Source organism: Ixodes scapularis, unplaced genomic scaffold (genome assembly GCF_016920785.2).
Source record: "Ixodes scapularis isolate PalLabHiFi unplaced genomic scaffold, ASM1692078v2 PGA_scaffold13__105_contigs__length_92229423, whole genome shotgun sequence".
In the NCBI taxonomy this organism is placed as follows: Eukaryota; Metazoa; Arthropoda; class Arachnida; order Ixodida; family Ixodidae; genus Ixodes; species Ixodes scapularis.
This window is the reverse complement of record NW_024609839.1, coordinates 53,663,900-53,691,509: the sequence shown is the minus strand read 5'-3', so window position 1 is coordinate 53,691,509 and position 27,610 is coordinate 53,663,900. Positions and strand designations below refer to the sequence as shown.

At 50.3% G+C, this 27,610-nt stretch overlaps 3 protein-coding genes across 3 annotated transcripts in view; all 3 read left to right on the top strand.

The window, feature by feature from the left end:
• LOC8035841 (gamma-aminobutyric acid receptor alpha-like) overlaps positions 1 to 11,690 on the top strand; it is a 94,148-nt gene extending 82,458 nt beyond the window's left edge. The window contains exons 8-10 of the mRNA XM_040206285.1: positions 98 to 258; positions 5,053 to 5,223; positions 11,295 to 11,690. Of these exons, the coding sequence (XP_040062219.1) occupies positions 98 to 258; positions 5,053 to 5,223; positions 11,295 to 11,630 (668 nt within the window). The 3' untranslated portion in view covers positions 11,631 to 11,690. The remainder of the gene's footprint in view (positions 1 to 97; positions 259 to 5,052; positions 5,224 to 11,294) is intronic.
• Positions 11,691 to 20,100: 8,410 nt separating this feature from the next.
• Positions 20,101 to 21,815, top strand: LOC115329241. The gene has a single exon (XM_040206289.1). It carries the CDS (start codon positions 20,101 to 20,103, stop codon positions 21,514 to 21,516), a length of 1,416 nt encoding a protein of 471 aa, XP_040062223.1. The 3' UTR covers positions 21,517 to 21,815.
• Positions 21,816 to 22,057: 242 nt separating this feature from the next.
• LOC120837102 lies at positions 22,058 to 25,163 on the top strand. Its single transcript, XM_040499451.1, has 3 exons — positions 22,058 to 22,463; positions 23,157 to 24,610; positions 25,098 to 25,163. The coding sequence occupies exons 1-3, from the start codon at positions 22,058 to 22,060 to the stop codon at positions 25,161 to 25,163; spliced, it is 1,926 nt and encodes a 641-aa protein (XP_040355385.1).
• The last annotated feature ends 2,447 nt before the right edge of the window (positions 25,164 to 27,610 follow it).

Here is a 27,610-nt window from a genome sequence, read left to right as displayed (position 1 = left end):
TAAATGCGTTTTAGGGATCCCAGTGGTTGCCATAGCGGGTGCCATGCGGAAAAGTAGACGCGCAGGCAGTTTAGAGCTCTGCCCTTGTTGTGCCCAGGCATCACGACGGTGCTGACGCTGTCCACGTTCGTGCTGGACACGAGGACGGACCTTCCGAAGGTCCCGTACCCGACCTCCCTGGACTGGTTCGTCATCATGTGCTTCTCCTTCGTCATCTTTACTCTGCTCGAGTACGCCGGCGTCCACTACTTCACAAAGGTGCACAGCCTTTTCACCACTCACACCGTAGCCTCCTATGCACCAACACGTGACTCTGACGTCACACCACTGCGGTGGCGCTGCTGTCGGCGCCGCGCATGAGCAGACGATTCACTTTGTGCGAATCCGCATGTGAATCCGCGCGCACAATACCGGAAAGCTGGTGTGGACGAACGGGGGCTTCTTTGTAAACAGCGTTGACGCCGCAAAAATAGACAGCCCAGTTACTGTAACGTAGGGAGCAACTGCTGCAGGCAACAAGGAAAGAATCTTGAAGGAAGCGCCACACAGGTATCGTGAGGTGAACCATTCATTTTTTTTTTTTTTTTAATTTGGCGAGAGATACGAAAAAACAAAACTAAATATATAAGCCTGCATAGTGGAAGTATGAGGATCCGCTGAGAGACCGGGAAAGGAGGGTACAATGTAAATGAAGATAAATTGCGAAAAATAAAAGTAGGCTCCCCTTTTTGTCATGTTTTGTCGTTCAGTCTATCCCAGTTTTGTCGGCTGAATCTGGCGTCCAAGCGTCATGTTTCATCCCCTACACAGGAGGCTATGTCCGTACGCATTGAATGATTTTTCTTTTTTCTAACATAATTTTATGTATTATTACCTCGTACCTCCGTCTCGTCCGCTTTTCACTACGTATCCCCGCTAGTTTTGACGGGGAAATTCAGGCTTGTTCCGCTATCCTAAACCTGCAAGGGACTATACACCGCCACGCCGTTCACAAACATCAGCCCGCGTTTGCCCACACCAGTTGTGAGCTCTGCGCACGCGCAGAAGCTAGATTCGAGTGAAGGGAAGCGTCTGCGCATGCGCCGTGACGACAGCAGCGCCCTCGCCGCGTGCTAACGTATAGCAACCATTCACACAGGGTTTACGAAGTCCGGATAGCCACCCTATGCTCCGTCTCACTCTAAGTTCGACCGCAGTCGAGGCTAACGACCTGACGGAGCCAATCAAGCTCCGCCAAAAGCGTGTCGTCACGGCGGTCGTTGTCTTCGTGTTACAAACAGTAAAAGTTGTAACGTATGCAACTTAAAAATTGTTATTTCCCTCTTATTAGTCGGGGAGTCGTAACGGCCAATGAAAATTCCGAGGTACACCCGCCCGTTGCGGCACGCCGACGGTAGGAAAGAGCGAGAGTGGAGAGGAAAAACTAGCAAGAGTGACGTCATCAGCGGGGTACCCTTGCTCGCCACTGAGCCGCTTCGAGATTGCCGTCGATGACGTCACACCGCTCTGGACAGATAACAGGCGGCAGAAAAAATCGCCGCGTGCCCGGCGGCAATCGTTGCACGTATTTTTTTTTTCTTTTAAGGCGCTAGCCTTATGTGTCCATCACGGGAAAAGGCGGCATCGGCGTTATCCCGGAAGACGGCCATAAAAATGCATCGCCAAGCACGCGCCGCCCAAGGTCAAAGCGGACGCGCCTCAGAAATAAAACTCATAGAGAAGTGCAGCAACGCAGGTGCTTCGTCACAGAAGCCGTGCAGCCGGCGGGGGTGCTGCGCCTGCGCAGTGGGGGAGCGTGATGGTGCCGCCGGCGCAAAAACATTTCACCCGCGGGACTATAATGCTTTCGCATTCCTACTAGGGTGACCACCCGTCCCGCAGTTCGCGGGACTGTTCCGCATTGAGGGCTCGTGTCCCGCGTCCTGCAAAAAATTCCCAAATTTTCAAAATGTCCCGCATTTCACATTGTCGTGATATTCACTACGCAAATTATGGCGCTTTCGAACGACGGGGCACGGGGAAGCGCGGAGGTCGCTGGTAAGCGTGTGAATCTTAATGGTATGACATTTTATATCGAAGCACTGCGGGAAGCGACCGTCGTTCTTGCAGGAGAACCGACGCGCATGCGCCATTGTGCCTCTCCCCTTGATGAGAAAATATTGCAAGGGAAAATTGCTCGGAAAAAGTTAAAAAATGAGCTATTGGAATTATTTGCAAATCATGCTGTGTTATGCAAAGGGGTTAGTGTAAAAAGCTTTTTTTTTTCGTGCGAAGACGGCTACACAAGGCAGAAAGCTTGCAACTCCCAACGGTCGAAACAAAAAAACAACATAAGGTTATAATTTTTTTGTAGGAGCATGTTAGTATAAGAGTGAGTATCGACGGGAAACAATAAACCGAAAAATAGTTATGGTTTTTGTTCCTTTTGACGCATTGGTGTCTGCCGCAGTCGATTTTTTATGATCTTTTTTTTTTTAACTTAGACACCTGAAATAAAATATTTACCATTAATATAACATGCTTCTGAACAGCACAGGATTTCGGGCTGTGCGTGTTGATGAATTTTTCTTTGACACTTTCTTCTTCAGTCATGAAAGTGACGTCCTCCTCTTCTTAGCCCTCCTCCTCCTCCTCCTCCTCCCCCCCCCCCCCCCCCCCGTCAGGATGTCCCGCATTTCGACGGCAGGAAGGGGGCCCAGGTGATGTCCTACAAAAGCTACTGCTGCGCTATTTGGTGCGCCAACAGATGGGAAAACATAAAAAGCCTGGCGTTACTTAGTTTCTTTTTAGAGCGCCGCTCTTAGGGGCCCGTTTCCGGCTTGAGCGGCGTCGGCGTCGCCGTCGGCGTCGGCGTAACCGCGCGGTGCATCATGGGAAATGTCCCATAATGCACCGCGCGAGCCCCCCACCGGGGTCACGTGACCTCGTGGGGGGCACGTGACCCCCCGAGGTCACGTGACCCCGGTGCATCATGGGAAATGCCCCATAATGCACCGCGCGAGCCCCCCACCGGGGTCACGTGACCTCGTGGGGGCACGTGACCCCCCGATGTCACGTGACCCCCGAAGTCACGTGACTCCCCTGAGGTCACGTGACCCCCGCCGATGTCGCGTGAACCCCAATGACGTCATCGTCACTGATGACGTCACCGGCCTCCACATCGTCATCGTCATCATCACTGATGACATCATCATCTCTGATGACGTCACAGGCATCCACATCGTCATCGTCATCATCACTGATGACGTCACCGGCATCCACATCGTCATCGTCATCATCACTGATGACGTCACCGGCATCCGCATCGTCATCGTCATCATCACTGATGACGTTACGGACATCCGCATCGTCATCGTCATCATCACTGATGACGTCATCAGTGACATCACTGATGTCGTCACCGGCATCCACATCGTCATCGTCATCGTCACTGATGACGTCACCGGCATCCGCATCGTCATCGTCATCATCACTGATGACGTCACCGGCATCCGCATCATCATCATCACTGATGACGTCATCAGCGACGTCACTGATGACGTCACCGACATTCGCATCGTCATCGTCATCATCACTGGTGAAGTCATCAGTGACGTCACTAATGACGTCATCGGTACCCGCATCGTCATCGTCACTGATGACGTCATCAGTGACGTCAGTGATGACATCATCGGCATTGGGGGTGACGTGACCCCCAAGGTCACGTGACCCTCAAAGGTCACGTGACCCCCCCCCCCCCGTTAGTTTAACCCCCCCCCCCCCCCCCAGTGCCCTTCCCTCCTCCTCCTCAAGAGCTGCGCTCTAATTCGGCGTTACAGGGAGTTGTAAGCAGCTTTCACTTTTTTTTCCTTTTCTTTTTTCAAGATAAATGCGGTTTAGGTTTACTTCAGCCCACGATAGGGGCGATAACTGAATTCACCGGACAAAAAGCCATAGAAGTCCGCTCGTAACTCATATTTTTCGAAAAGTTGTAATGATTGAAGATGAGCGTGTTGGTGAATAGTATTTCCTCATTTCTCGGTTCTTTGTTGGACCTTTCAGCAGGGTTGGGGGAAGCCACTCCTCCCTTTCACCAGTGCTCATTCCAGCTCAGTTAAGCGTTGCATACTGAGGTTGTTTTTCAAGTCCTCATTCGCTAAGTTGTGTACGCATTCCCCCGAAAGTAGCCTCAAGTTGCAGCGTGAGAGACTGAACAAAAGCTGGCTTTCCTGCGGACCTACTTCGTTCTCCGCACACGTGAAGTTGCGCCGGGCCGCAACTTCACGCTGCATTTAAACTATAAGGTGTTATTAATAACTGGGATCGCTCTAATATCGGTGGAAAAAATCGGCGCCTACATTTTACGGTCTCAAATTTTTATCAAAGGTGTATCTTAGGGTTGGATTCTGCCTTGTGAAATTTCCGTGGTGTAGCAGTCTCTTGTGCGAAAAATTTAACCAAGAAATTTGCCATGGGCGATGTCGGACACCGACGCGAACGATTGAGTTAATCGAGAATTTTGCTTGTTGCGCCACGTCGCGATAGGCGCAGGAAGCAGACGACGACGTCGCCTGCTTTTCACCAAGTGCGTCGTCTGGTTGGTGCGTCCATCGGAAGGTGGCGCCACAAGCATAACCGTAGGTTAATTTGGTCGTCAGTGTAGGCATCCTCCGCTGACCATTGTGACGGGACTGATCGCTTCTTCTCAGGAAGGGAACTACACTTTCAAATGCACTAAGATAAAATTCACCAGTTACTAAAATAACAGTTGGTCGTTTAATATCATTCGGTCCTTTATATAACATTCGGTCCTTCATATTGCGAGCTCCGGTATTCATAACAACTGTAAGGTTTCATGGCTTTTGTAACCCTTCTTGCCGTTCTTTCTGGCACAGCCGCTCACTTGAAGTTGTTGAAATGTGAATATCAGGAAAATGAAAAAAAAGGGGGCACAGATACTGTAAAACTAGTAGGCGTACTAGTCTCGCAGTGCATAAGCAATTACTGCATTTTATTCGAAAAACTTTTATCTTTTTGCTGTTATATCAAATATTTCTTCCCCTTTTCACCAAGGTTGGCAGCGGAGAGTTCCCGCTCACCGCGGACGGTGAGAAGGAAGAAGGGCATCTTCCTTCGCGGCCTCCAGCTGCGGGGGGCTCCGACCCCGAAGAGGACGATAACGAGGTCCCGGACTTCTACGTCCCACTACAGACCATCGATCAGTGCGTTTGCCGAATGAACATGGTGGGTGATGGCCTGTGGTGCTTTCAGTCTCTGCCGCTGTGGCAGCACCCACCACAGCTTGTCCTCCACGCGAAAATGGACAAAGGCCGTTCCCACGAAACCCCACCGCCTTTCATAATTCTGAGCCACGATGGCAGAAGGAAAGGGGCGCATGACTAGAAAAAAAATAAAGAAAATACATACAGGGTGTTTAATTTTAATTCGAGCATATTTATTTTCGAAAACGCCGTGACAAGCAGACTAACGCGGTTTGTGCAGGTGCATTATACGGTCGAAGGGACATGATATAGGTGGCTGATCGTCACAAAAAGTCCAATACTGAAATAACTAAAATTTGTTAGTGGGCTGTACAATTAGTAAAAATAAGCGAATTGTTCCAACTAGAAACTTGCTGAGCGTCATCTAAAGCCTCTAAGTCAGTCAATTTTATACAGACCGAAAGCACGCCGTAAGCACGGTGGTCAGATAGCGGTCCGAAAAAGTGAATGAAAAAATTAGAGAGTTCTAATACGTTCCGATCCCCCCGATAACTAGACCCGATAACGATACCACACATGCGCAAAGGCGGCGGCGGAGTAATGGGAACCGTTATTGGAGTCATCAGAACGATCTACTAAAACTCTGTAATATCCGCTTCTTTTTTTTTAGCGAGTTGTAGCTGTTGAACATGTGGAAACTTGAGCGCACCCCAGCTCTTACCGCGTGCTTCAAATCTTTTTAAAATCGATTGATTTATTAGTTTTAGAAAAGGTTCAACAAGAATATGTTTGCAACCATGTGCCGTTTTTCACTTAATGAAAAAGTTCATGAACAAATTTTAGTTACTTCTTGGCATACAGTGATGATTAGTCCCCGATATTATGCCCCCCTGGCCGCTTAACTCACTTACCTTTCACAGCTTTATTCTGCCTTGCAAGCCTTTTTTTTTTTCAATAAATATGCTCGTATTAAAATCAAACGTCCTGTATATCTAGGGTGGCAGCAACTATGGCTGTAAAACACGCCGTAGAAGTCAACGCCTGCAAAGGAAGGTTATTAGTTTCTTCAATGGCATATTTCAGAGGTTGATGTTTCATCGCAAAATTTAAAGCTGTAGTTCTGTTGCTGTAAAAACTTAGGTTACATGCTTCACATTTTAGGCGAGGAAAAATTTCAGAGACGCAAAATGAACTAACTTTAGGGCGGGTGACTCTCCGCCGCCGCTCGGACAGACAACCGAGCAGCCGGAGAGTGGTGGTTGTGGCGCCACCTTTCGATCGCCGCGGTAAGCACTCGGTCGAAAGGAGGCGCCGCAGTAACTGTGCTCCAGTTTTGGCGCAGTTCTTTCTTCACCTATCGAGAGATGGCACCACGAGGACGGTTCTCTGTCTACTCGGGCGTCTGCGTCGGATCCAAGCATTACACATATTAATATGCATATACAGATTTGTGGATCATGTTACGTCCTTCGATTGAAATACATTAACTTTGCCGACTGAAAGAGTAATTAAAAGCATATAGCCCAACGCCTTTTCTCTGACGTTATGTCGCGGCGGCGGCTTTGCCCACAACATGGCGCATGCCGGACCGTTCACCTCTAAAGCCGGCTCCTTCGGGCGCGCATCGCATTTCTAAAAAAAAGTCGCGCTGGTTCATACGAGACAACTAACGATGAGAACATTATTAAAAACAGCGCAAAAGGACGGGGCAATTGTAGAAGGAGCACACAGGACGGACGCTGACTAACAACTGAAAGTTTATTCGAATTTCCCAAGCGCACATTTTCTCGAACATGCAGTTTCTCATATAATCAGATATCTTGTGGGGTCATGCACGGAATAAAATCGGCACTAGATAAATCCGAGCGATGGCTGGTGTAAACGAGCCGCGTCGCACGTAAAGACGTAATCAGATGGTTGACGAAACGCGTATAAAAATATGACTAACCACTGGTGATGAATTGCAGTTCCCCTGCTCGTCAAATGTACCGACGCGATACTGAGACAGCGATCTTGTTCGCAGGTGAGTACAAGGGCCGCTTCCAACATCTCCCTTTCCAACTTTCCTCTGCTGCGTCCAGCCACCAGGGACTCTAAACTCGTCAAACACATAGTTGGGAACGAAGTTGACGGAGCGCATCGATTGGCATATCACGACGATGACTTCGAGGTTTTTTCGCCGACGTCCAATTGGCCCGCTACGTGAACTTTAGCTCCAACCATGTGTTTGACAAGCTTAGAGCCCCTGGGTGTTGTCCAATAAGGGGCAACACCCACAATCCTTGCAGTGTATAGACCTTCGCAACTCTTATCACCCGGACGAAAAATGCTGAGTCACTGAGCTGTGGGCGCATGCACAGCGTCCAATATACCGCACAGCAGATGGACAGCGCATGCTCAGAAGGCATTCCACAGCCGAAGAGAAGGATTTCTGCGCGCAGAAGGCGATTTTTTTGCAAAGGTCTGTTGGCAAGTGAGACCCATGGCCGTTGTTGAGCGAAGCCGCGTGATCTCGCAGTCTGTCGTTTAAACAGCGACCTTCAGAACACGTGTGGCATATGTACTGACTCCTTTCTAGAAGTGCTAAATTTCTACCTAACTTCTACCCTCGTTTGTTACAAAGGTAAGGTATATTTGCAGAGGCGCGGTATTTGTATCGGGTCCCCTGTTGTGTGAAATCTTTTTCGCCAAGTCTGACTGTAGCGTTTCGCATGCTTTGACTGACGTCCCGGTTGTTAAGATTTGCAGATATGTGGATGATTTTATTGTTTTCGTGTGCATGCCGCCCGAGACACGCCTGGACTATGTTGCTCAGACTGTATTACGGGATTTTGATCGCTGTTCGAACCATTTATGTTTCATGCTTGAATTGCTGGCGGAGGGTTTTTTACAGTTTTTATATAGTATACGTTCATCTTTCAACTCCACCAAACATATATGCTAGATATACTTGCCACGAACACAAAAAGGCCCTTTCACCCCTTGACTCGGCCCACTCCAAATTGGTTAAAAGGGGTATCACCTCACTGTGCCTTCTTTCGGATTTATTACAATCCTGCGCACACGTAGTTCGCGAGAGCTTTGACCGTCAGGTACTACATCGCCTGAAACAAGCAGGTTTTTCCCGTTTTCTTTCGTGAGGAATGGTTTAATACCTCCTAAAAAAACTTAAAAACCCAGACAAGGCACCTACGAAACGGTTGAAAAAGTGCGAAGTGCTTCCCTACGTGCACAAGGCCTCACATAACCTGAAGCGTATAGGAGGAGCCGAGTTCAACGTTAATGCTGTTTTCACAGCTCCCTGCAGACTGTGAAAAATATAAGCGATGTTGAGCGGGAACAACACTAAACCTAAAAAAAATGACCGCATCTCCACGTGGTGAATGATGTTGATTGGGGCGAAGCTCTGGTGGTGCTGATGATACTGATTGTGTTCATAGGTAGTGCTGGTGTCAAAAAAGAGAATGTGTGGTATGGAACGTGGTTATATACGCATTTGAGCACTTGACCACAGCGCCCTCTCGTCTATAAACGTTGAGCAAATGCATGCAAAGTTTAACGCGATTATAAACGCATTTGACCGCAGCGCCCTCTCCTGTATACATGTTGAGTGGCTACATGCAACGTTTCATCCATGACGTCCACAGCTCTTGAGTTACTACCACATCTCAGAGCCCCCTACTCACCCCGCAGTCGTGGCCGAGTGTTTAAGGCGATAGACTAGAAATCCATTGGGGTCTCCCCGCGCAGGTCCGAATCCTGTCGACTGCGCAAACATTTTTCTTTTCTTTTTTGAAGAAGACAGATGGCATGGCAATCGATGTGAGTACGGACACCGGACGGACAAGGCTAGACCCTAAGGAGCTTCGCCCCTAAAACAGAAATGCGTCAAGAAGTACTCCAGGCACTTTGTGCCCTGCGCCACTGAATTTGTGTACCGCATTCCTCTGAACTATGGTCGAGTTTATGTACGCCAGACCGGCCTTTAAACGACAGACTGCGAGCGCACGCGGCTTCGCTCAACAACGGCTATGGGTCTCACCTACCTATACACTGCAAGGATTGTGGTTGTTCCCCCTTATTGGACAACACCCAAGTGGCAGGACGCAGCAGAGGAAAATTGTAGAAATAGTTGTTGGAAGCGAATTTTTATACTTGCCTGTGTCAGTGCCGCGTCCGCGTATATGACGAGCAGGGTTTTGCAATTCATTAACAGTGATTAATCATATTTCTTATACACGTTCGATCACCCACCCGATTACATCTCAACGTGTGACGCAGCCGGTTTGCATGAGCCAACGTTCGGATTTGTCTCGTGCCGATTTTACTTCGTGTATGACCCCAGACGACATGTGATTAGACTCGCACATGCACGTGCGAGACACTGCGCGCGTGTGGAATTTCCAATAAGCATTCGGTTGTTAGTTATCGTCGGTCCTATGTGCTCCTTCTTCTTTCGTACCGTCCTTTTGCGCTGTTTTTGTTTATTTGTTTTTTGAATATAGTCGTTCACACACCAACCAGCCCAGCAGTCCACCCCTTTAAACAATAAGAAAAGCGTGTGAGTGAACAGAAAAAAAAAAAGGCCCGGGTCCCACGCAGCGGAGCACCGATACGGGAAGGAACACGCCCCAGGCACTAGGGAGTTTTAGGGAACCGTTGTTTGCACATCCGATACGATTCGATGCGCAGTCCGGTACAAACTTACATGCATGTGCAGGACTCCTGCACATGCTCGGTTTGTGCTGGAGGGCCCATCGCACCGTATCGAACGTGCAGAAAGGCTGCCCTGAAACTCCCTAGTGTTTGCAGACAGAACTTTGTATGATGTAATAGCTGCGTGACCGTCTCACGCGCGGGGCACGTAAACAAGCTGACAACCGAAGTGGACCGCAACTTTCTTCCGGTCGCCGGCCCCTTGTCAGTTATTCATGAACCGCCCGAAACAAACAGACAAAAAAACTCTACAACCTCCCCTCCCCTCCCTCCCCCCCCCCCCCCCAAAGAATATAAATGAATACATATCCGCACCAGCCACGGGCGCGAGAGCGTCAGTCCGGAACGAACAAGCGGTCCCTTCGTTCCTCGCTCCTCTGCCGCGAACAAACAGCTGGGCTCGAGCGAGCAGAAACCCGGACTTGGGCAGCTGTAGAAAACGTAGGAAATCGCTAGCAAACAAAAACCAAAGGCACGCTAAAAACAGAAGCGAACGAGATGCCATGTTGAGAAGAGTTGTTGCCTTTATACTCCGTTCACCGCTAAGCTAACAGTGGGGTGGAAGCTACCTGCTCGTTGGACCTGCCTATCTTTCGCCACGCGATCACGCTCACGCCCACACCCACGCGCAGAGAGCGGAGTCAGGTGATGAAGGGGTGACGGGTGACTGGTCCGGCAAACTCGTAGTTTCTATCGCACTGTCAGCTTGAGGGTGAATGGAACGTAGTCCCGTGGTCTCTCTCATCGAGCCAGGATCCTGCGGTAAGCGAAGGGGCGGAAACATCGGTTGATAGACTCGAAAACAGGGCGGTGGGGGGATACGCTCCGTCGGACTCCAATCACACATGCAGATAGGAAAGGAGACAGCGCGGAGTTGCTCGGGGCCGGAGCTCTTGTTCGCGTTCTTTCCACGTGGGGCTATTTGTTGGTTGACCGACTGCGCCCTCGGGAACAATCGTGCGAGCCGACCTCCTGAAAACGCTGCCGAACAACAGAGGACAAAGCCTGTTGTTTTTTGTTGCGTAGTTTATGCCGTCGTGGTCATCGAGAATGCTGAACCAATCGCTTGTCTATGCGTTTGTCAAATGCAACTGCACTTGCTGCTTTCGTGGCCACCTTGAAAGACTGTCTCAGAAAAGAGAAAAAGAAGCGGGTGTCATGGTTTTGACAGAGAAAAAATGTTGTGATAATCGCTGTGGCGTCGCTGAAATTCGGACAAAAACAACGACTCTTCTAGTTTTGTCGCTGACCGGATACCAATGTGTCGGCACTTAGCTTACAGTCCCCTGTTTCACATAGACTTGAAAGGCCCTCGGAACAAACTTTAAATCTTGTATCCCTCGGCCTACATCTGTAAAAACCTTTCCGTGACCGCAGGACTGCGAGTCTGTGGTGTCGGAGTCTCCTGTCCCTGCCCGCTACCTGGAGTACGTCCCGTCCAGGAGCCATCAGGAACTGCACCACCGGGCGCGTCGGAGGCGGAAGCACTACCACTGCTGCGCCCAGTTCCTCTACTGCATGGTGGGCAACGAGCGCTTCCGCAACGAGATGAGGCTGCGCGCCGACAGGGGCGCCATCGTCAACAGCGTCTCGCAGATCGACAGGGTGTCCCGCGTCCTCTTCCCGTTCTGCTTCATCCTCATCAACCTCTTCTACTGGTTCAGCTTCGGAAGGGACCGTCCCGAAGGCTGGGGCGTACAAGAAAACGCTTAGGGACCATCTTCGTCAAACCTGGAGGTGACTACTCTCCCGCAAAGCACTTGGACTCGTACTTAAACCACAATCCGCAAGGTGATTCGTCATGTTCATTGCCATTGCGCGGTCTCCTTGTGTAGGTCTAAACAAATTAGAGAGCTTATGTAGATCGTTTTGGCACTCTCGCTACCCTATACGCTAGGGATGCGCCATACTGCGCATGCGCGCTGCTAACATGGCAGAGAACTAGCGGAGCGGCGGAAGCTGTGGCGGAACCGCGCTGTTTTACGAAGATTCCGAGAAACGTCAAACGCGCCGCACGGTGTGCTAGCGTGGATCTCACGGGAGCGAGTCTTTTGCGAGATTAGGAAGAGCCAGTGACAGGGACACCATTCTAGATGTCCACCACGCCGCATGCGCCCGCTTCGTCGTTGCGCTTCTCAGGGGCGTATGATATCTGACTGCTGCGAGGAGTAGACGCGACCAATTCACTCCAGGACGGCGACAGGTAGTGACTCGTCAAGAACTTGCGATATACAACCACGCGAGAAAAAAAAAAAAAAAAACATTACTGCAGTGCTCTCTTATTTGACGGCTTTTGCCGTGGGCCAGAACCAACCAAAGAAGCGAGCGAGCAGACGGATTTTGTGAAAAGTGAGAAAGACAAAAAAGGCCACATCACAACGACAGAACACAAAGGCTTTGTTTGCTAAGAAAATGGTCAACTTGCAGGCGAGCTGGTACGTATTAATTTTGATGTTTAAACAATGAGACCGCGTTTGACGTCGTCAAGCACCTAGCCTTCAAGGCTCGGTGACTGACTCAAATCAGATCAGCTTGGTCAGCTCTTCCGTCAGTTGTATTAAATTACAACACAATCATTCACTTATATAAAAAGCAAAGCTGAACACTTTACTCGATAACAAATGAGTCGGAAAAAATGCCCTGTGGTGCTGAATTAGCTCTCGTAACCTATACAATATATAGCGGTATGGTGCCTGGAACCCGTCTCCGAACGGTGTGCTCGTTTACCGATTCCCCGAAAAGTGGTCCCTCGATTTTCGTCTGATGACGTGAAAGGAGTGTCACGCTACCGCCGTCCGCGATCCTGGCGGCGAGACAACAGCGGTGGTGGATATTGCAGGCGCCTGCTCTGCTGCGGGTCGCTCTTCAGCTGGACAGTACACGGAAGCTTCGGCAACCGGGAGTTGTGACGCTCCGACCACAGCGACACTCACGTTCAATCGTGCTTTTCGCCGGCATTTCTACGAACAACCGCCAGGATCGCGATCATACGACAGCACGACACTCCGGCTCTTGTGACATCATTTGTTGCCACCCGGGACCACTTTTTATACATGGGCAGAAATAGGACCCTAAACACACACGTCGGAATAGCGAACTTTCTACTAAAACTTCAAATCGCGTCTCCGCTACAATGCGCGTGGCGAAGGTCGTAGATCTGGATTATACGGATAGCTTATACAGGGGGATGTGACTGAACGAGCAACTAAAACACTCTATTATCCGCCCAGTCATTGGCAAAGCTCTCTTCGTAGACTTCGCCGATCGGCTCTGCCAAGTGCTTTGCGGAAAAGGAGACTCTCCACATTTTTTTTTTTTTTTTAATACACCGACGATCGTTTCTTTTTGTGTTTGTGTGTTCGTTAATGCCGCTGTAGTTACGGTGCCCCTCGAGGGTGGTTTACACATTTGCGTTAAAGTGTGCACAACTAGGTTGCGTTTTCTAATAACCGTTGACAAAGAGAGACCACATCGATACACTGTCGCCACCCATCAGGTTGCCCTAAAACACTTTCGATTTTTTTTTTCATATTGCGACTTGCATGTATTTGACTGGAGGTGCACACCTCCCCTGGTTTTTACCATTTCCCTTAGCCCCGAAAAAAAAAACAAAAAAAACACACACACTTCATTTGTTTATTTTTTTATTGTGGACCTGAGGTATTGTGGACCTGATATAATTTTTTATTGTGGACCTGAGTTACTGATGCTGGGGAAACAGGTTGATCACTAAACGGCTACACAGACACAGGACAAGACACATACGTAAAGCTGTGTCAGTGTCTTGTTTGTGTCTGTGTAATCGTTCAGTGTTCAAGCTGTTTTCCCACCATCAGTGACAATGTACCAACTAGCTCAACTCAAACCGGTAATGACGAGATCCTTCTGACAATGCATGTTACAAGCAACCATTTCTCATAAATAGCGCGTAGATCTGATCTTGGCAGATACTGCAAGCCTTAAGTCTATATATTTTGTTTCAACTTAAGTCCAGACGCAGCCGACACTACGAGCTGGTTATACCAATCAGACCGCGTCAAAAGCGCACCGTCATCGTGTTCTTCGTGTTTATGTACGTGAATTGTATCGTTCATGAACTAATCGTATACAGGAAAGGCCTCCGCTTTCGACACCACGTGATTGATCCCCATAGCTCGTTAGCGTCGGCTGCATCGGCTGACTTAAGCTGAAACAAAGCATACACCAACACAGTGTTTACGAACAAGCCCGCTTTGCCCACACCAGGTGTGGGCACTGCGCGTGCGCACAAACCGAATTCGAGAGGAGTGAAGCATTTGCGCATGCGCAGTACCAACAGCAGCGCCACCGCAGTGGCATAGCGTCAGTGAGTTGGGTTGGTCTATAGTTTGTGAGGGTAAAAGCGCTAAAAACAACGGTCTTTTGCTTGTCCGTTGTTATTAGTGCTTTTACCCTCACAAACATGGATCATTAACTAGCCCAAGTGCATATCCTTCTATGGTCTATACTTATACGCAGTTCCAGGGCTACCCGATCGTTGGCGCTAATGTGGTAGTATTTTACTATAGGTGGCGCAAGGCGCCGCCCGATTGAAAAGGTTCAACCACATCCACTGAGAGCTTAGTCTTCACGCTTCTATACGTCTTCGTTCTTTTGTTGCTTCGACCCGATGCAGCCATTCAAGCAGCTCCAAAACTGCATCGTCACGGCACCTGTGGACTTTATGGATTTGCTGTCACCGGCTAAACCAATCACGCCCATAAAAGAAAAAAACTCGGGATTATTTACGGCGCGATTAGTTTACGTGATCAGTGTGGTTAGTACAACAAACGCACAAAGACCATGAGCGTCATGACGATGCACTTTTTACTGCTTGGTTGTCTCCGTTATATTGGAGCGTCGACTAAGGCCGGACTTGAAGTAGACTTTAGCTTCGTGAATCGTCCTTCGGCAATCTCATCGCGCGATGTCTCATTCTCGTTGAGCGGCACTATGCGGAGCGCAAGCTCGTCGGCTTCTTGCACTGGGTTTGCGAGGATGTCAGAACGCCGAGCTCTTAATGGTTGATTGAAACAAATACTGGGTAGACCTCAAAGCATTAGAGCATTGGGGTCTACCCACTATCCTTTTAATCAAAGCCAATCAGAGCTCGGCGTCGTTCTGACGTCACAGCAACCCCTGCGCAACAAGCAGACGACTTGCGCTTCGCATAAGATTACCAACTCGCCGCGCCTCGCGTTCCGTAGGCTGTCGGTGGCTCTAGGCACTTTCTTTTTTGCCTACGCGGGTGTTCCGAAGAAAATAGTCTCTCTTTGTAATTAGTCGCGTGACAAGTATTTTATGGACGGCCTCAGGGTACCATATTGTGTGCCAACTACCTGGAGCTCGTCGACGGTCGGGTACACGCACTATTTTTTTTTTCAATTCAATTGAATGTTTACTTTCTCTCGTGCTGACCAACAGCTCGAAGGCATTTTCGGTAAAGCACCACACTACGATGTATACACAATTGGAGAAATACACACAATAAAATGTGTACACCTGCCTAAATTCTCAGATTTGCCTGAATTCATACTCGCACGTAAATTCAAATACACGCTTAAATTGCGTGTTTTTTTAAACAACAGGGTTGAGTAAAAAAAAAAAGTCAAAAGTGGTAAACTTAGTGTTTAAAACGTTGCATGATACACAGCCGGTTCAGGGACGGTTTGGGGACACGGTTACCTGAATAAAACTCACGATATAGCTTATTAACTGGCACGGTTTCCAGGGTACACGGTGGCAAAAGCTTAGTAAGTTATTCTGGTAAAACCTGGATGCACGTGATCGCTTTCTGAATATATAGTTTTTTTTTTTTTTTATTTCTGTTCACAAGGCAGCAAGTGATGACCTCTTTGATACGAATTGAAAACGATCGTGTTGTAATTTCGTTCTACCCTTGTAACTTACCCCACCCACTGCGAAGCGAGATGCGGAATGTAAATAAGGCTTCTCAAATGCACTTGATTACTTTTATTGTCCTTATCTGTTTTGTTTTCCTACCGCAATGATTTTAATGCGCAAACAGTTTTGTGCATTACGAAATGAGTAATAGAAGGTCTGTGATATACGCCACGATGAAGGGATATTGCACGTGCATTTACATCGACAAATGTTCTTACAAAATGCCATTACATATTTTGTAGGTGTTTCTACTAAAAATCTCTGAGCCACAGGACCAAGAAAAATTGCAACGTCTCTATACATTTCTATTTTGTGAATGTAAATAGAAGTAGCTATTTGAGCGCATTAGATTGTTGGCAGAAATGTAGTACGTTGGTCCGTAAAATTATTAATAAATAATTATAAATTGAAATATAATATGTATGGTGTGTTTTTGCGAGTGTACTTGTGTGTGAGTTTGTTAAAGTACCCGGTTTCGGTGTTTTCTCGTCCTGAAAAAATGGCTGGAATTAAACCTTAGTTTCCATGTGACCTTCAAGTTACTCGGAAGTAAGTGTGATATTACGAATGTCGAGTCTAAAATTCCTAAAATAAATCCAAAACTGTACTGCGCATGCCGATGGTTCAATAAAAGTGTTCTTGATCTTTAATTTATTTTTACTTCGTGTGTCACTTTTTCTTAACGAAGACGTATAAAACAAACTTTGTAAGCCAAAACAATTGTACGTCGCAGCCTCTAGCCTTTTTATGGTACTTTTAGTCGTAAATAAATAAACTAAATTTAAGCTGATATGTTTGATACTACATGTGAGAAAAAACACGAGTAACACAAAAACGTAACGACTGTCTTAAGCGTAGGCAAACAAGGCATGACGACCGTTTTTTTTTTTTCTTTTTTTTTCGGACGCCGCGAGCGTCCTAACTGACCATTCACTATCATTTCAGATTCACCAAAAGTATGAGCGCCATAACTGTGCCTTATTACTCGTCGGCACGTAATAGTTTTGTAATGCATCGCACCGCCTCCGAAGCCCCACCCAAATCGCGATTCTAATGCAGTTGGTGCCTTCGTCCCCAGAGCTCGAACTGAATATATATATATATATTCCTAAACGCCAGGCCGCAATCAAGTAAAAAAAGTAAAAAAGAAACTCAGGTGTTTCCCAGCCCGATTCATTAAGGTTGGTTCGGGAGAATTCTTCCAGCATGACCCGGCCATTACCGCTCCGAAGAGAGTTCGACGCCCAAGTCGTCGTACGCTAAATTAGAGCGCGCGCGCACACACACACACGCACGCAGGAACGGACAGACAAAGAACGAAGGTTCTCGTACGTCCTGTATAAGCTCCAAAATTAGCCACTTAGCCATACTTTCATGTCGTAATATTACGTTAATTATTAGTAGTTAGTTTAGTATATAGCTTTTAGTTGACCACTATCCCAAAAATTGTCCTTTTTTTTTCGATTTATCATGTTCCAACGTTTACGATAGGTGATTTCAGTTGTTTGTAGGATGTGATGAATAAACAAAAGAATAGCAGTTATTTTGAGAGAGGGTGTCTATTTGAAAATAAAAATAAAGTTTCGAATTTTGCATTATTTTCTCTGGCTATAAAAACTCCATCGCGTGAATTAAGAAAACGTACGATACAATAAATTACGAACCACCTTTCGATATTGCATTTGCCCAAGCTTTAACCTCAATAGACTAGATATGAAGCTTAATGTTCAACCTCTAACCTTTCCCATTCACGTATGGCGAGTTGCATTTTTTTTTTTTTTTTATGTCAAACACAGAGTTTGAATCGTGTTCAAAAATAGCCGCTTGGAACGCCACGTGAGGGACAGAAATAGAGTAACTGCGTATGATCCGCTTGCGGAGCAGAGCATCGCAATGGTGTTCGCAGGGTAGCCATGTTGGCTACAAGGCCGCACTGCGGGAAGCGACCGTTGCTTCTTCAGGAGTTCCGGAAGCGCGGATGGCGTGGCTGTGAGGCGGCATGCTGCGGCGTGCAGAGCAGAAAAGATATAGTGCGGCGACAAGCCGAGCGTGCACTGTCCTCTCGTCATTTGTCTCCTGTTTTTCTCTCTGCCGTCGGTAGAACACAGAAGCCGACAAAAACGTCGTCCCTTTGAAAGCCGTATAGCTACGCGTTGTTGTCTGGTACAAAGTGCCCGGATGTGCCGGTCGCGTATCACTCCGCGAGCGCCGCAGACACGGGCAACCCTATTGTCCTCTGTGTCGTCTGCTTCCCAGACCTTTGGAAATGTGTTTTAAAACCACTGATCTCTACTATAGGGGGCTGGATGGCGCTTAGCTGCTCTCCGTGCCTGGTACAACTGAAGCCACCGGAAGTTCGATGCTTGTCCCGGAAGTCGGGCGTGCGCTGGGCTTCCTAGTGCATTCAGTCGATATTTTGGTACATGCTTTTTTGAGTCTTTGATTGGGTTTTAATACTCCCGTTCTGGATTAAATCCCGAGAATGAGGCATTTGAACGTAGGACAAACGCACACGTGATAATATAGAATATCAAAATTTTCACATCGAATGGCTTCCCAAGAGACTTCTCGGGTCCGCATGCATGCACTGTTACTCCGCAACAAGCAGCTCTTTCGGGGATGACAAGAAAAAGCCCAGCGCCCTGAACGCTGTTCAAACCAGTACTCGGTAGAGTTGAAAAGCCTGTCAAGTTCTCACTTTCGGTACAGGCCGCTTACTTCCAATGGCCTCAAACAGGTGTGCTCAATGCGGCATCCAGTCCCTTATAGTAGAGATCAGTGTTTAAAACATCGCTCGCGTTATAAAACAACGCGATTATACTGTACCCCATTGGCTACATATAATATTCAATGGCCAAGAAACCCTCCAGTTCGTTCGATTTAAGTGTATACGGTGCATTTTTCGCAAACGCATAGCGAGAAACATGCTTCGCCCGAGACTCGGCGACCGCAAGGTCGCTTTCCCTCATGAAGATTAGATTCAGTTCGGTGCACGTGACCGCTTTTTCTTCAATACAGAGTTGGCGGCGCAAGGAAAAGAAACGCGATAGTCTGGCCAAAAACTGCGTCAAATGTTTGCCAGGAATCCCGCAGTGGGCGAGCCAGAGATGTCCGAGCAGCAAGCGCGAGGCTGCGGGTGGACCAGAGATGATTTGGCGCGCGTTCATCTCTACGTTAGTGGCTGGGTTCCATGGGCTGAGTTTAGATGGGTGCGAGGGTAGTGGTATCAAATGGAGATTTGGTTGTTTCGATCGGTAGTTGATGAGTAGAAAAGGAGGAAGTAGGAAGAGAGGATGCGTGAGTCTGGTTTCTGTTTGATCCCCTGGGCTACGATCGCGTTCATGTAGACGTAACCAGTGTGCATGCGAGCAGTTAAAATAAAATGGCCGCCATGAAAAGGATTCCGAAATTTGCGATTCCGCCACGTTCGCCAAAATCAACTGTTTGTATTGCTTTATAAATCGCAGAAATAATTTTAGCAATCGCACTATGGCTTGTCGGTATGGTGCGACTATAGTTTGTGAATTGTTTCACATCCACCTCGGTGGCATATCACAGTCGATAATATTTAAAAATAAAATAAAAGTATGGGAGGCTCTCATTATTCTTCCGGCTGTCGAGCGTGCAACGTGCGTTACGAAGCATAGGCTCCAGCGGAGCAAAGATAGCGTTCTTTGCCAGCGGCGGAAACAAGAATGAGACAGAGAAGATAAGGATTATTAGATTATGTTGCCGACACTGCCTACCGGACACGTCGCTGCGAACACCCTGTTTGTTTGTTTTTTGTTTTTTTAAGTGTCTTGATAGGGACTTTACGTGTCTTTGCACGACAGCGTATGGCGGCGTGCGAGCGACGCCCTCCACCTGCTACAGGCTCAAAGATTTTAGGGATGCCATCGCCTGGTCTGGTCAAAACTGGTAAGTACGCTCCCCGAGGTCGTGGCCTCTTAAGCGTATCAAATTAACCACGTCTGAGCAGAGGCATAAAAGGGAGTGTCTGCGGCGTGCTAGGAGGGTGGGATTCTTTCTTCGGCGTCCGAAGTGGACGGTTGCCGCTGAGCTGCGTCCGCTGTCGTCTCGAAGCACGCTGTGTTGTTCCTGCTGTCACATCTAACGCCGAAAACCTCGCCGGTACGAGCGTTGAACTTCAGCCTTTTTTTCTGGGGCCTTCTGGGAGACGCCGAACATCGCCCGGTCTACCGCAAGCAAGCGTCGCGGGGGGCTCGTGCAGAGCCAATCTCAGCCCCTTGCCGACGACGGAATGTCTGCTGGCCAACCTTCATCCCAAGTTGACAGGCCCACCTACCACCTGGAGCCGGAGCACGTGCCGTCGGGGACTCGTCCGTCTCCCCGACAAGCTCATGAGGTAGCCGAATCTTCGGAGGACGACTCTACCTTCAAGGAAGGCATCTCCGATATGGACGACTCTGAAGCGTCCCAAGACTGGACCGAATCGCGAGGCAAAAAGCGCCGACGGAAAAGTGGCGGCTCGGGCACGTCCGGGACTACTAGCCACAGGCTACTTGAAGAGGGGTTCACCGTCTTGTTCGCCCCCACCAACTCCGACTCGGTTGCGTCGCTCAGTCCATCCAAGCTTACAGAATACGTCGAATGTGCTGCGCCAGGTGCCGTCAAAGAAGTCCGCGTCAACAAGGCAAGGAACTTAATTGCGGTCGAAGCACGGACACCCAAGCTCAAGGGAGTACTCCTGGACCTCAAGGTACTCTGCACCACTCCTGTCCGAGCATTCCTCCCCAGTCCCCCGAACACCTGCATCGGGCTTATCAGGGACGTGGAACTCGGCCTTTCCGACGCTGACATCCGGAACCAGATACGGGCTCCAGTCAAGATCTGGGACGTGCGGCGACTTGGGGAGAAGTCTAAACTCGTGAAGATCGTCTTCCTCGGGAAGACGCGGCCCGACTCCCTCCTCTACGGACTAGTTCGAACTCCGGTCCTGCCTTTCAAGGTAAAAGCCCTGCAGTGTCGGCGGTGCCTCCGTTACGGCCATATATCCGCGGTCTGCAAACGTCCCCAGGCATGCGCACGATGCGGCGCCTCACACGACGGCGGGTGCGAATCACCCGAACCAAAGTGCATTAACTGTCGTCAGAGCCATGAGGCCACGTCCTCGTCCTGCCCAACCCGACGTCGAGAGGTCGCCATCTCGCGTTACCGCTCAGAAAACAACGCTACGTTCCGGGATGCTCGCGAAGCACTCCGCAACTCCTCGTCAGCCAAGTCAGACAAGAATTCACGCAGTGAGCAGGGTAGCACCCCCTCAGACAAGAATGTACCCCAAGACGCGCGTCCTTCCCCGACCGACACTCATGCACCGGCGGTATCATCCCCTACCTGCCAAGAAACCGATGCCACTCCCGGCACCAGCCTCTCAGCCTCCAGCACCACGGTAAAACAGACCTGGGCAGAAACTGTCAAAAGCTCGAAACCATCCAAAGGCCGCGACACCCGAGCTTCTCGACAAGGCGCACCTGTGCCGCCATCTTCAGGCCACACCGAAGCCGCCGCCCCCTTCTCGCCGCATCCCTTCAAGTCCATTGTAACCATGATCTTTGGCGCCGTGCGTGACCTAATCCACATCCTGCCAACATCCTCGTTCCGTAAGTTCCTGGAAGCCGTCCTAGCGCTCGAGGGCATCATAGGGGCGCTGCTCTGAAGCTCGACTGACAGCGGTACCCTTAGCCCCGCTGATGCCTCCCTCAGTGCATCAGTCCCCTGCTAGAGGGCGACGACAGACCCCTGTGGCTCTACAGTGGAACTGTACAGGTCTGCTGACCAGACTGGCAGAGTTGTCCCTCTACCTTCAACAATGGAAGATACCCATTTTAGCTCTTTGCGAAGCTGGTCTCCCAGGAAATCGCAGCATCCCTGGGTATTTTGCTTATAAAAACCCGTCCATACCAAGCTTTCCAAACGGCAGCGCTGCAATTTATATCCAAAAAGCTATCCCTCACCATGTCGTGGATGTCTTTGACCTCTGCACTGTTAACCGGGACCTCGTTGCGGTGCGTGCTGAGATCGCCGGGCGGCGCCTCACTATTATCTCAATTTATGTCCGCCCAGGAGGGGGCGCTGTGGAGGTCGCCGGCTTGGTGGATTCCCTGCGCACCAGGATCACCGATCCGGTTGTGATCTGTGGGGACTGGAATGCTCATCATGCTCTATGGGGTGACACCAGAGAAGATGCAAGGGGCAGGATGCTGGCAGAACAGTTTGGAGAACACAACCTTGTTGTGGCCAACGACGGCTCCCCGACATTTTTCCGGCCACCCTGCACTTTCAGTGCCATCGACGTCACAGCCCATTCACCGGAGATCCCACTGTCTTGGCGGGTTGCAGCCGACACCATGGGTAGTGATCACTTCCCAGTCTTCATCGACATCATAGGCCTACAACGTCCTGGGGTCCACGAGATCTCCGTCATTCACTGGGACCGGTTCCGAGACAACCTAGGGCGATCTACACGTCCCCTCCTGGAGGCCATCAGCGACGCGGCGAAAGAAGCCACAATCAAGGCATCCGTACCTACATCCTTCCCTGCACCCGACCTGACCCTTCTAAACCTGTGTGCAGCAAGACGGAGGGCCCAGAGACTTCTGCAACGTAAGGGTGGCGTGACCTTTAAGACCCTCTTTAACAGGATTGACGCTGCCCTACGACGCTATGCCAAAAAATGCTTCAAGCGGCAGTGGGATTTCATCTGCTCTTCGGTGGATGCAACCACACCAGCCCGGCGTATCTGGAGGCTTATGGACAGTCTGTCCGGGAAAAGAATGTACAGCCTCCCATTCGCTTCTCTGGCCCTATGCACGGGAAAGCTACAAGCGGCCCTGGCCGAAGACTTTGCTACTCTCTATGCCGCGGCCGTTTCCCAGCCAAAGCCGCGCTGCCATGCGGATAAAGCACCTTTCTGCATGGATGCCCCTTTTACGGAATCCGAACTGAGATCCGCACTGAGAGCCTCCAAGAGACGAGGGGCACCGGGACCAGACGGGGTCACGACGCAAATGTTACAGAACCTGCCAGATTCACGTTTACAGGAACTTCTTTCGTCATTCAATGATATCTGGGCCTCATCAGAATCTCCAGCGGTTTGGCGACTGGCATGGGTGGTCCCTGTACTCAAGAGTGGCAAACCAGCAGGAGACTTATCGTCCTACCGGCCGGTGTCCCTCACCTCATGCGTTGCAAAGCTCTTCGAGCGGCTGGTACACGCCCGCTTGATCTGGTGGCTGGAGGAACACAACCTACTCCCGTCAAATATAACTGGGTTCAGGTCCCGTCTCTCCGCACAAGACAGTATCCTGGACATTGTCAGTGCAGTGCAGCATGCAGCAGCTAGCCGTAAGTCTACCGTGGCGGCATTCTTCGATATTCAGGCTGCATTCGACAATGTGGAACCGGCATCAGTCCTGGCCCAACTAACCTCTTGGGGTATCACGGGAAGAGTTCAGGGCTTCCTCGAGGGTTTTCTTTCGGACAGATCAATCCAAGTCAAACTGAGCAACACACTCAGCCAGTCAAGACCGGTGCAACGCGGTCTACCCCAGGGCAGCGTCCTGTCGCCTCTACTCTTTAACATCGCCATTGCGGGCCTCCCAGCCGCTCTTCCCAACTCAAGGATCCCGATTGGCATCTCTATGTACGCGGACGACTTATGCATCTGGGTCTCTGGCTTCCGACACCCAACCTTGAGGGCCATAATGCAATCCGCCATAAACAAGATCCAGGCCTTCCTCGAGAACCAAGGTCTTTCAATTTCCGGTCACAAGGCAGCAGCCATGGTCTTCCCAGGAAGGAACCGCCGGTTGCGGGAGGTCAAGCTCCAACTGGACTCGCAGCCCCTGCGCCTCGTATCAAAGCACCGCTTCCTCGGCATTACTCTTCAGAACCGCTGCAAGTGGCACGACCAGATAAAGGCCGTCACGGCTTCCACCATCTCTTCCCGGAACGCTGTGCGCCGGGTCGGAGGGCAGAACTGGGGCAACTCTCCCCGATCCATGCTGACCCTTCATTCTTCTTTGGTGGTGAGCCGACTCATGTATAGCTTACCATACATGGACCTCCTCCCCAGTCAGGCCGACAAACTCGAACGGCTACACCGTGCGGGCCTGCGAACATCGCTAGGCGTTCCCAGAAGCGCCAAAAACGAGAGGGTGTATGAGGAGGCCCGGTCGCTTCCTTTGCACCTCCAAGCCTCCCAACGCCTTTTGCTGCAAGTCATTCGTCTAGGGGAGACTCATCCTGGCCAGTCCCTGATCAAGAGGCTCAGGACCCGAACTCAATCCAAACTCAGCCTCGCCACCAAGACCCTTGCCGCACTTGGATGGGAACCCCCCCAGATAATCAACCCGCACGGCAGGACACCCCCTTGGGAGGCAGGCCTGCAGTTAGCCGAACTCCTACCCGGCGTCCGCAAGAAGGCCAACACGCCCCCTCTGGTTCTCAAAGCAGCTGCACAAGAACAGCTAGCAGCAAGGTACCCTCGGCATCTACACATATACACGGACGGTTCGGTGGACAGGTCTCGGCAAAGCAGCACGGCAGCCTACCACATCCCGGACTTACAAAAAGACTGGAGCGCCCGCACTACTCACATGGTGTCGTCCACGACCGCCGAGCTGCTGGCGATCGCAGAAGCCCTGACTGCGACGAAGTCGCTGCCTCCACAACAAATCGTTGTCCTCACGGACTCACGTGGAGGAATTCAGCGCATACGCAAACCTGGTCCATGCCCCACTGCCAATGAGGTGAGACGGGTAGTCCGCCAGCTTGAAGAGCATGGACACTCCATCTCGCTCCAGTGGGTCCCATCCCATGTGGGCCTCCGCGGAAACGAGATTGTGGACCGCATAGCCTTACGTGCCCACGACCTCTCTCCTACACTAAGGGCGCCTCCTAATCCCAAGCGCTACCAGCAAGCCATCCAGGCTTTCTTCTCGGATATTTCCCCCTGGAGCAGCTCAAAGCGGCCACCTTGCCTGACCCAGGGGTTAAAACGGTCCGACGCGACGCTGCTCTTCCGACTTAGAACAGGGAGCGCATACACAGGGAAGCTCCTCCACCGGTTTGGACGCAGAGACACTCCGCTCTGTCAGCGGTGTGCGGTCACGGAGGACGAGGTTCACATAGTCTGGGGCTGCCCTCTTCACGAGGAAGCTCGAAGGACGTTTCTCTCCGCCCTATCCTCACAACACATCCGACCGATGACAGCATCAGACGTAGTTTTCCCTGAAGGTCCCAGGCATAGAAGACGGATCATACAGTCCCTCCTACTGGGTTTCCTACGAGAGACCGGTCTAGCAGAGCAACTATGACGCCCTCCTGCTCTTCCGCTAAGTGCCACTAGCCCAGCTCGGACTCGCTAACTGGCTCACTGAGACATGAATGCTGCTGGTTTATTTTGCCTTCCCCCCCCCCTCCCCCCCTACTCACCTAAGTCCCATCTTTTCCCCTCCTCCTATCCCAGGGCGGAACAACGCTTGCACTTTTGGCAAAGCTAACCCTGCCTTCCCCACATCACGACACCCCCCCCCCCCCCCCCCCCCTTACGTCTGAGCAGTGACTTGCAGCGGTCCGGAGGCGACGGAACGGCTGCTCGCCGTTCACGAGCTGTGATTGTGAAGGCGCATCACTGCCCAATAGACCGATCTCACCAGCAAGTTTCACCACGCCACCGCTGCCATGATGCCTTGTGGGACCTTTAGTCTCTGCGCAGCTGGGGCATGGTGCGATCGCGGTTGTGAGGGCCCAGGGCAGTACGTTTCGAAAAGACTGAAGCCAATTAAGAAGGGGGTTACGACTTTTTTTTTAACTGCCCACAAGCACGCTGTCCTAAAACCATGCTTTTAAAAGGGGGATTCAAAAAGGGGATTAAAAAAATCTCCAGATAATCAAAATTAGCCACGGCGTCTTCTTCTTTTTCTTTTCTTCTTTTTTGGCTGGGGTGTTCGAGATTCCTTTCGTTTGTTTGGCTCTTAGAACCATAAGATCTTTTCTTTCCTTCCCTTTATTTTAATTCAGATCGCAGCTGGCGTATACGGGCCAATGGAGACACTCAAGCAGTGGCAAGAGCGCGAGGTCATGCGGTTCGTTATAAACCTAGCGCTATGAAAGTGCTGCGACATCGCGTTTTTAGTTGGTGTTCGCGATTGCTCGTTTTTAAGTTTGCCATTGCACTCTTACTTAACAATGAAACAGATTATAGTTCTCGGATTTCTAGAAAAAAATTATAATTATAAACACAACACGTTCACAAGAAAGGCGAAGAAAACAAAGATAGGCTCACTTAATTTAAAAGAACAGGGAACTAAACCAGTTATAACAAAAGACCGATCTGACCTGCCAGTTTGACACCGCTGCCGCAATGCATCGAGGGAACTTTAGTCTTTCTGCACAAGCCACCTCGTGCATAGCAGCCTGCCTCCTGTGAAATAAAGTTATGGCGACGTCACACACGCGCCGAGCGTTTAGTGAGATCGGACGATTGCCTTTTTATGCTTATAATTGTCAAATACCTCAATACTCGCAATGGCTGTTTCTGTTGTTTTTGTGTTTTAGAGCGCAGCTCTTAGGGGCCCGTTTCCGGCTTGAGCGGCGTCGGCGTCGCCGTCGGCGTCGCCGTCGGCGTAACTGCGCGGTGCATCATGGGAAATGTCCCATAATGCACCGCGCGAGCCCTCCACCGGGGTCACGTGACCTCGTGGGGGGCACGTGACCCCCCCGAGGTCACGTGACCCCGGTGCATCATGGGAAATGTCCCATAATGCACCGCGCGAGCCCCCCACCGGGGTCACGTGACCTCGTGGGGGGCACGTGACCCCCCCCGAGGTCACGTGACCCCCCGAAGTCACGTGACTCCCCTGAGGTCACGTGACCCCCGCCGATGTCGCGTGACCCCCAATGACGTCATCGTCACTGATGACGTCACCGGCATCCACATCGTCATCGTCATCATTACTGATGACGTCATCATCACTGATGACGTCACCGGCATCCACATCGTCATCGTCATCATCACTGATGACGTCACCGGCATCCACATCGTCATCGTCATCATCACTGATGACGTCACCGGCATCCGCATCGTCATCGTCATCATCACTGATGACGTTACCGACATTTGCATCGTCATCGTCATCATCACTGATGACGTCATCAGTGACGTCACTAATGTCGTCACCGGCATCCACATCGTCATCCTCATCGTCACTGATGACGTCACCGGCATCCGCATCGTCATCGTCATCATCACTGATGACGTCACCGGCATCCGCATCGTCATCGTCATCATCACTGATGACGTTACCGACATCCGCATCGTCATCGTCATCATCACTAATGACGTCATCAGCGACGTCACTGATGACGTCACCGACATTCGCATCGTCATCGTCATCATCACTGGTGAAGTCATCAGTGACGTCACTAATGACGTCATCGGTACCCGCATCGTGATCGTCAATGATGACGTCATCAGTGACCTCAGTGATGACATCATCGGCATTGGGGGTCACGTGACCACCCCCTGGTTAGTTTAACCCCCCCTCCCCCCCCCCCAGTGCCCTTCCCTCCTCCTCCTCAAGAGCTGCGCTCTAATTCGGCGTTACAGGGAGTTGTAAGCAGCTTTCACTTTTTTTTTTCACTTTTGCTGAAAAATTTCTTGACGATAGTCGGGGACAGGTCAAGAATGAAGTGGAAGCTCTTCCCACCTCTTTCCACATTAGCAGAGCGAACGCTGGAGAGGAGGT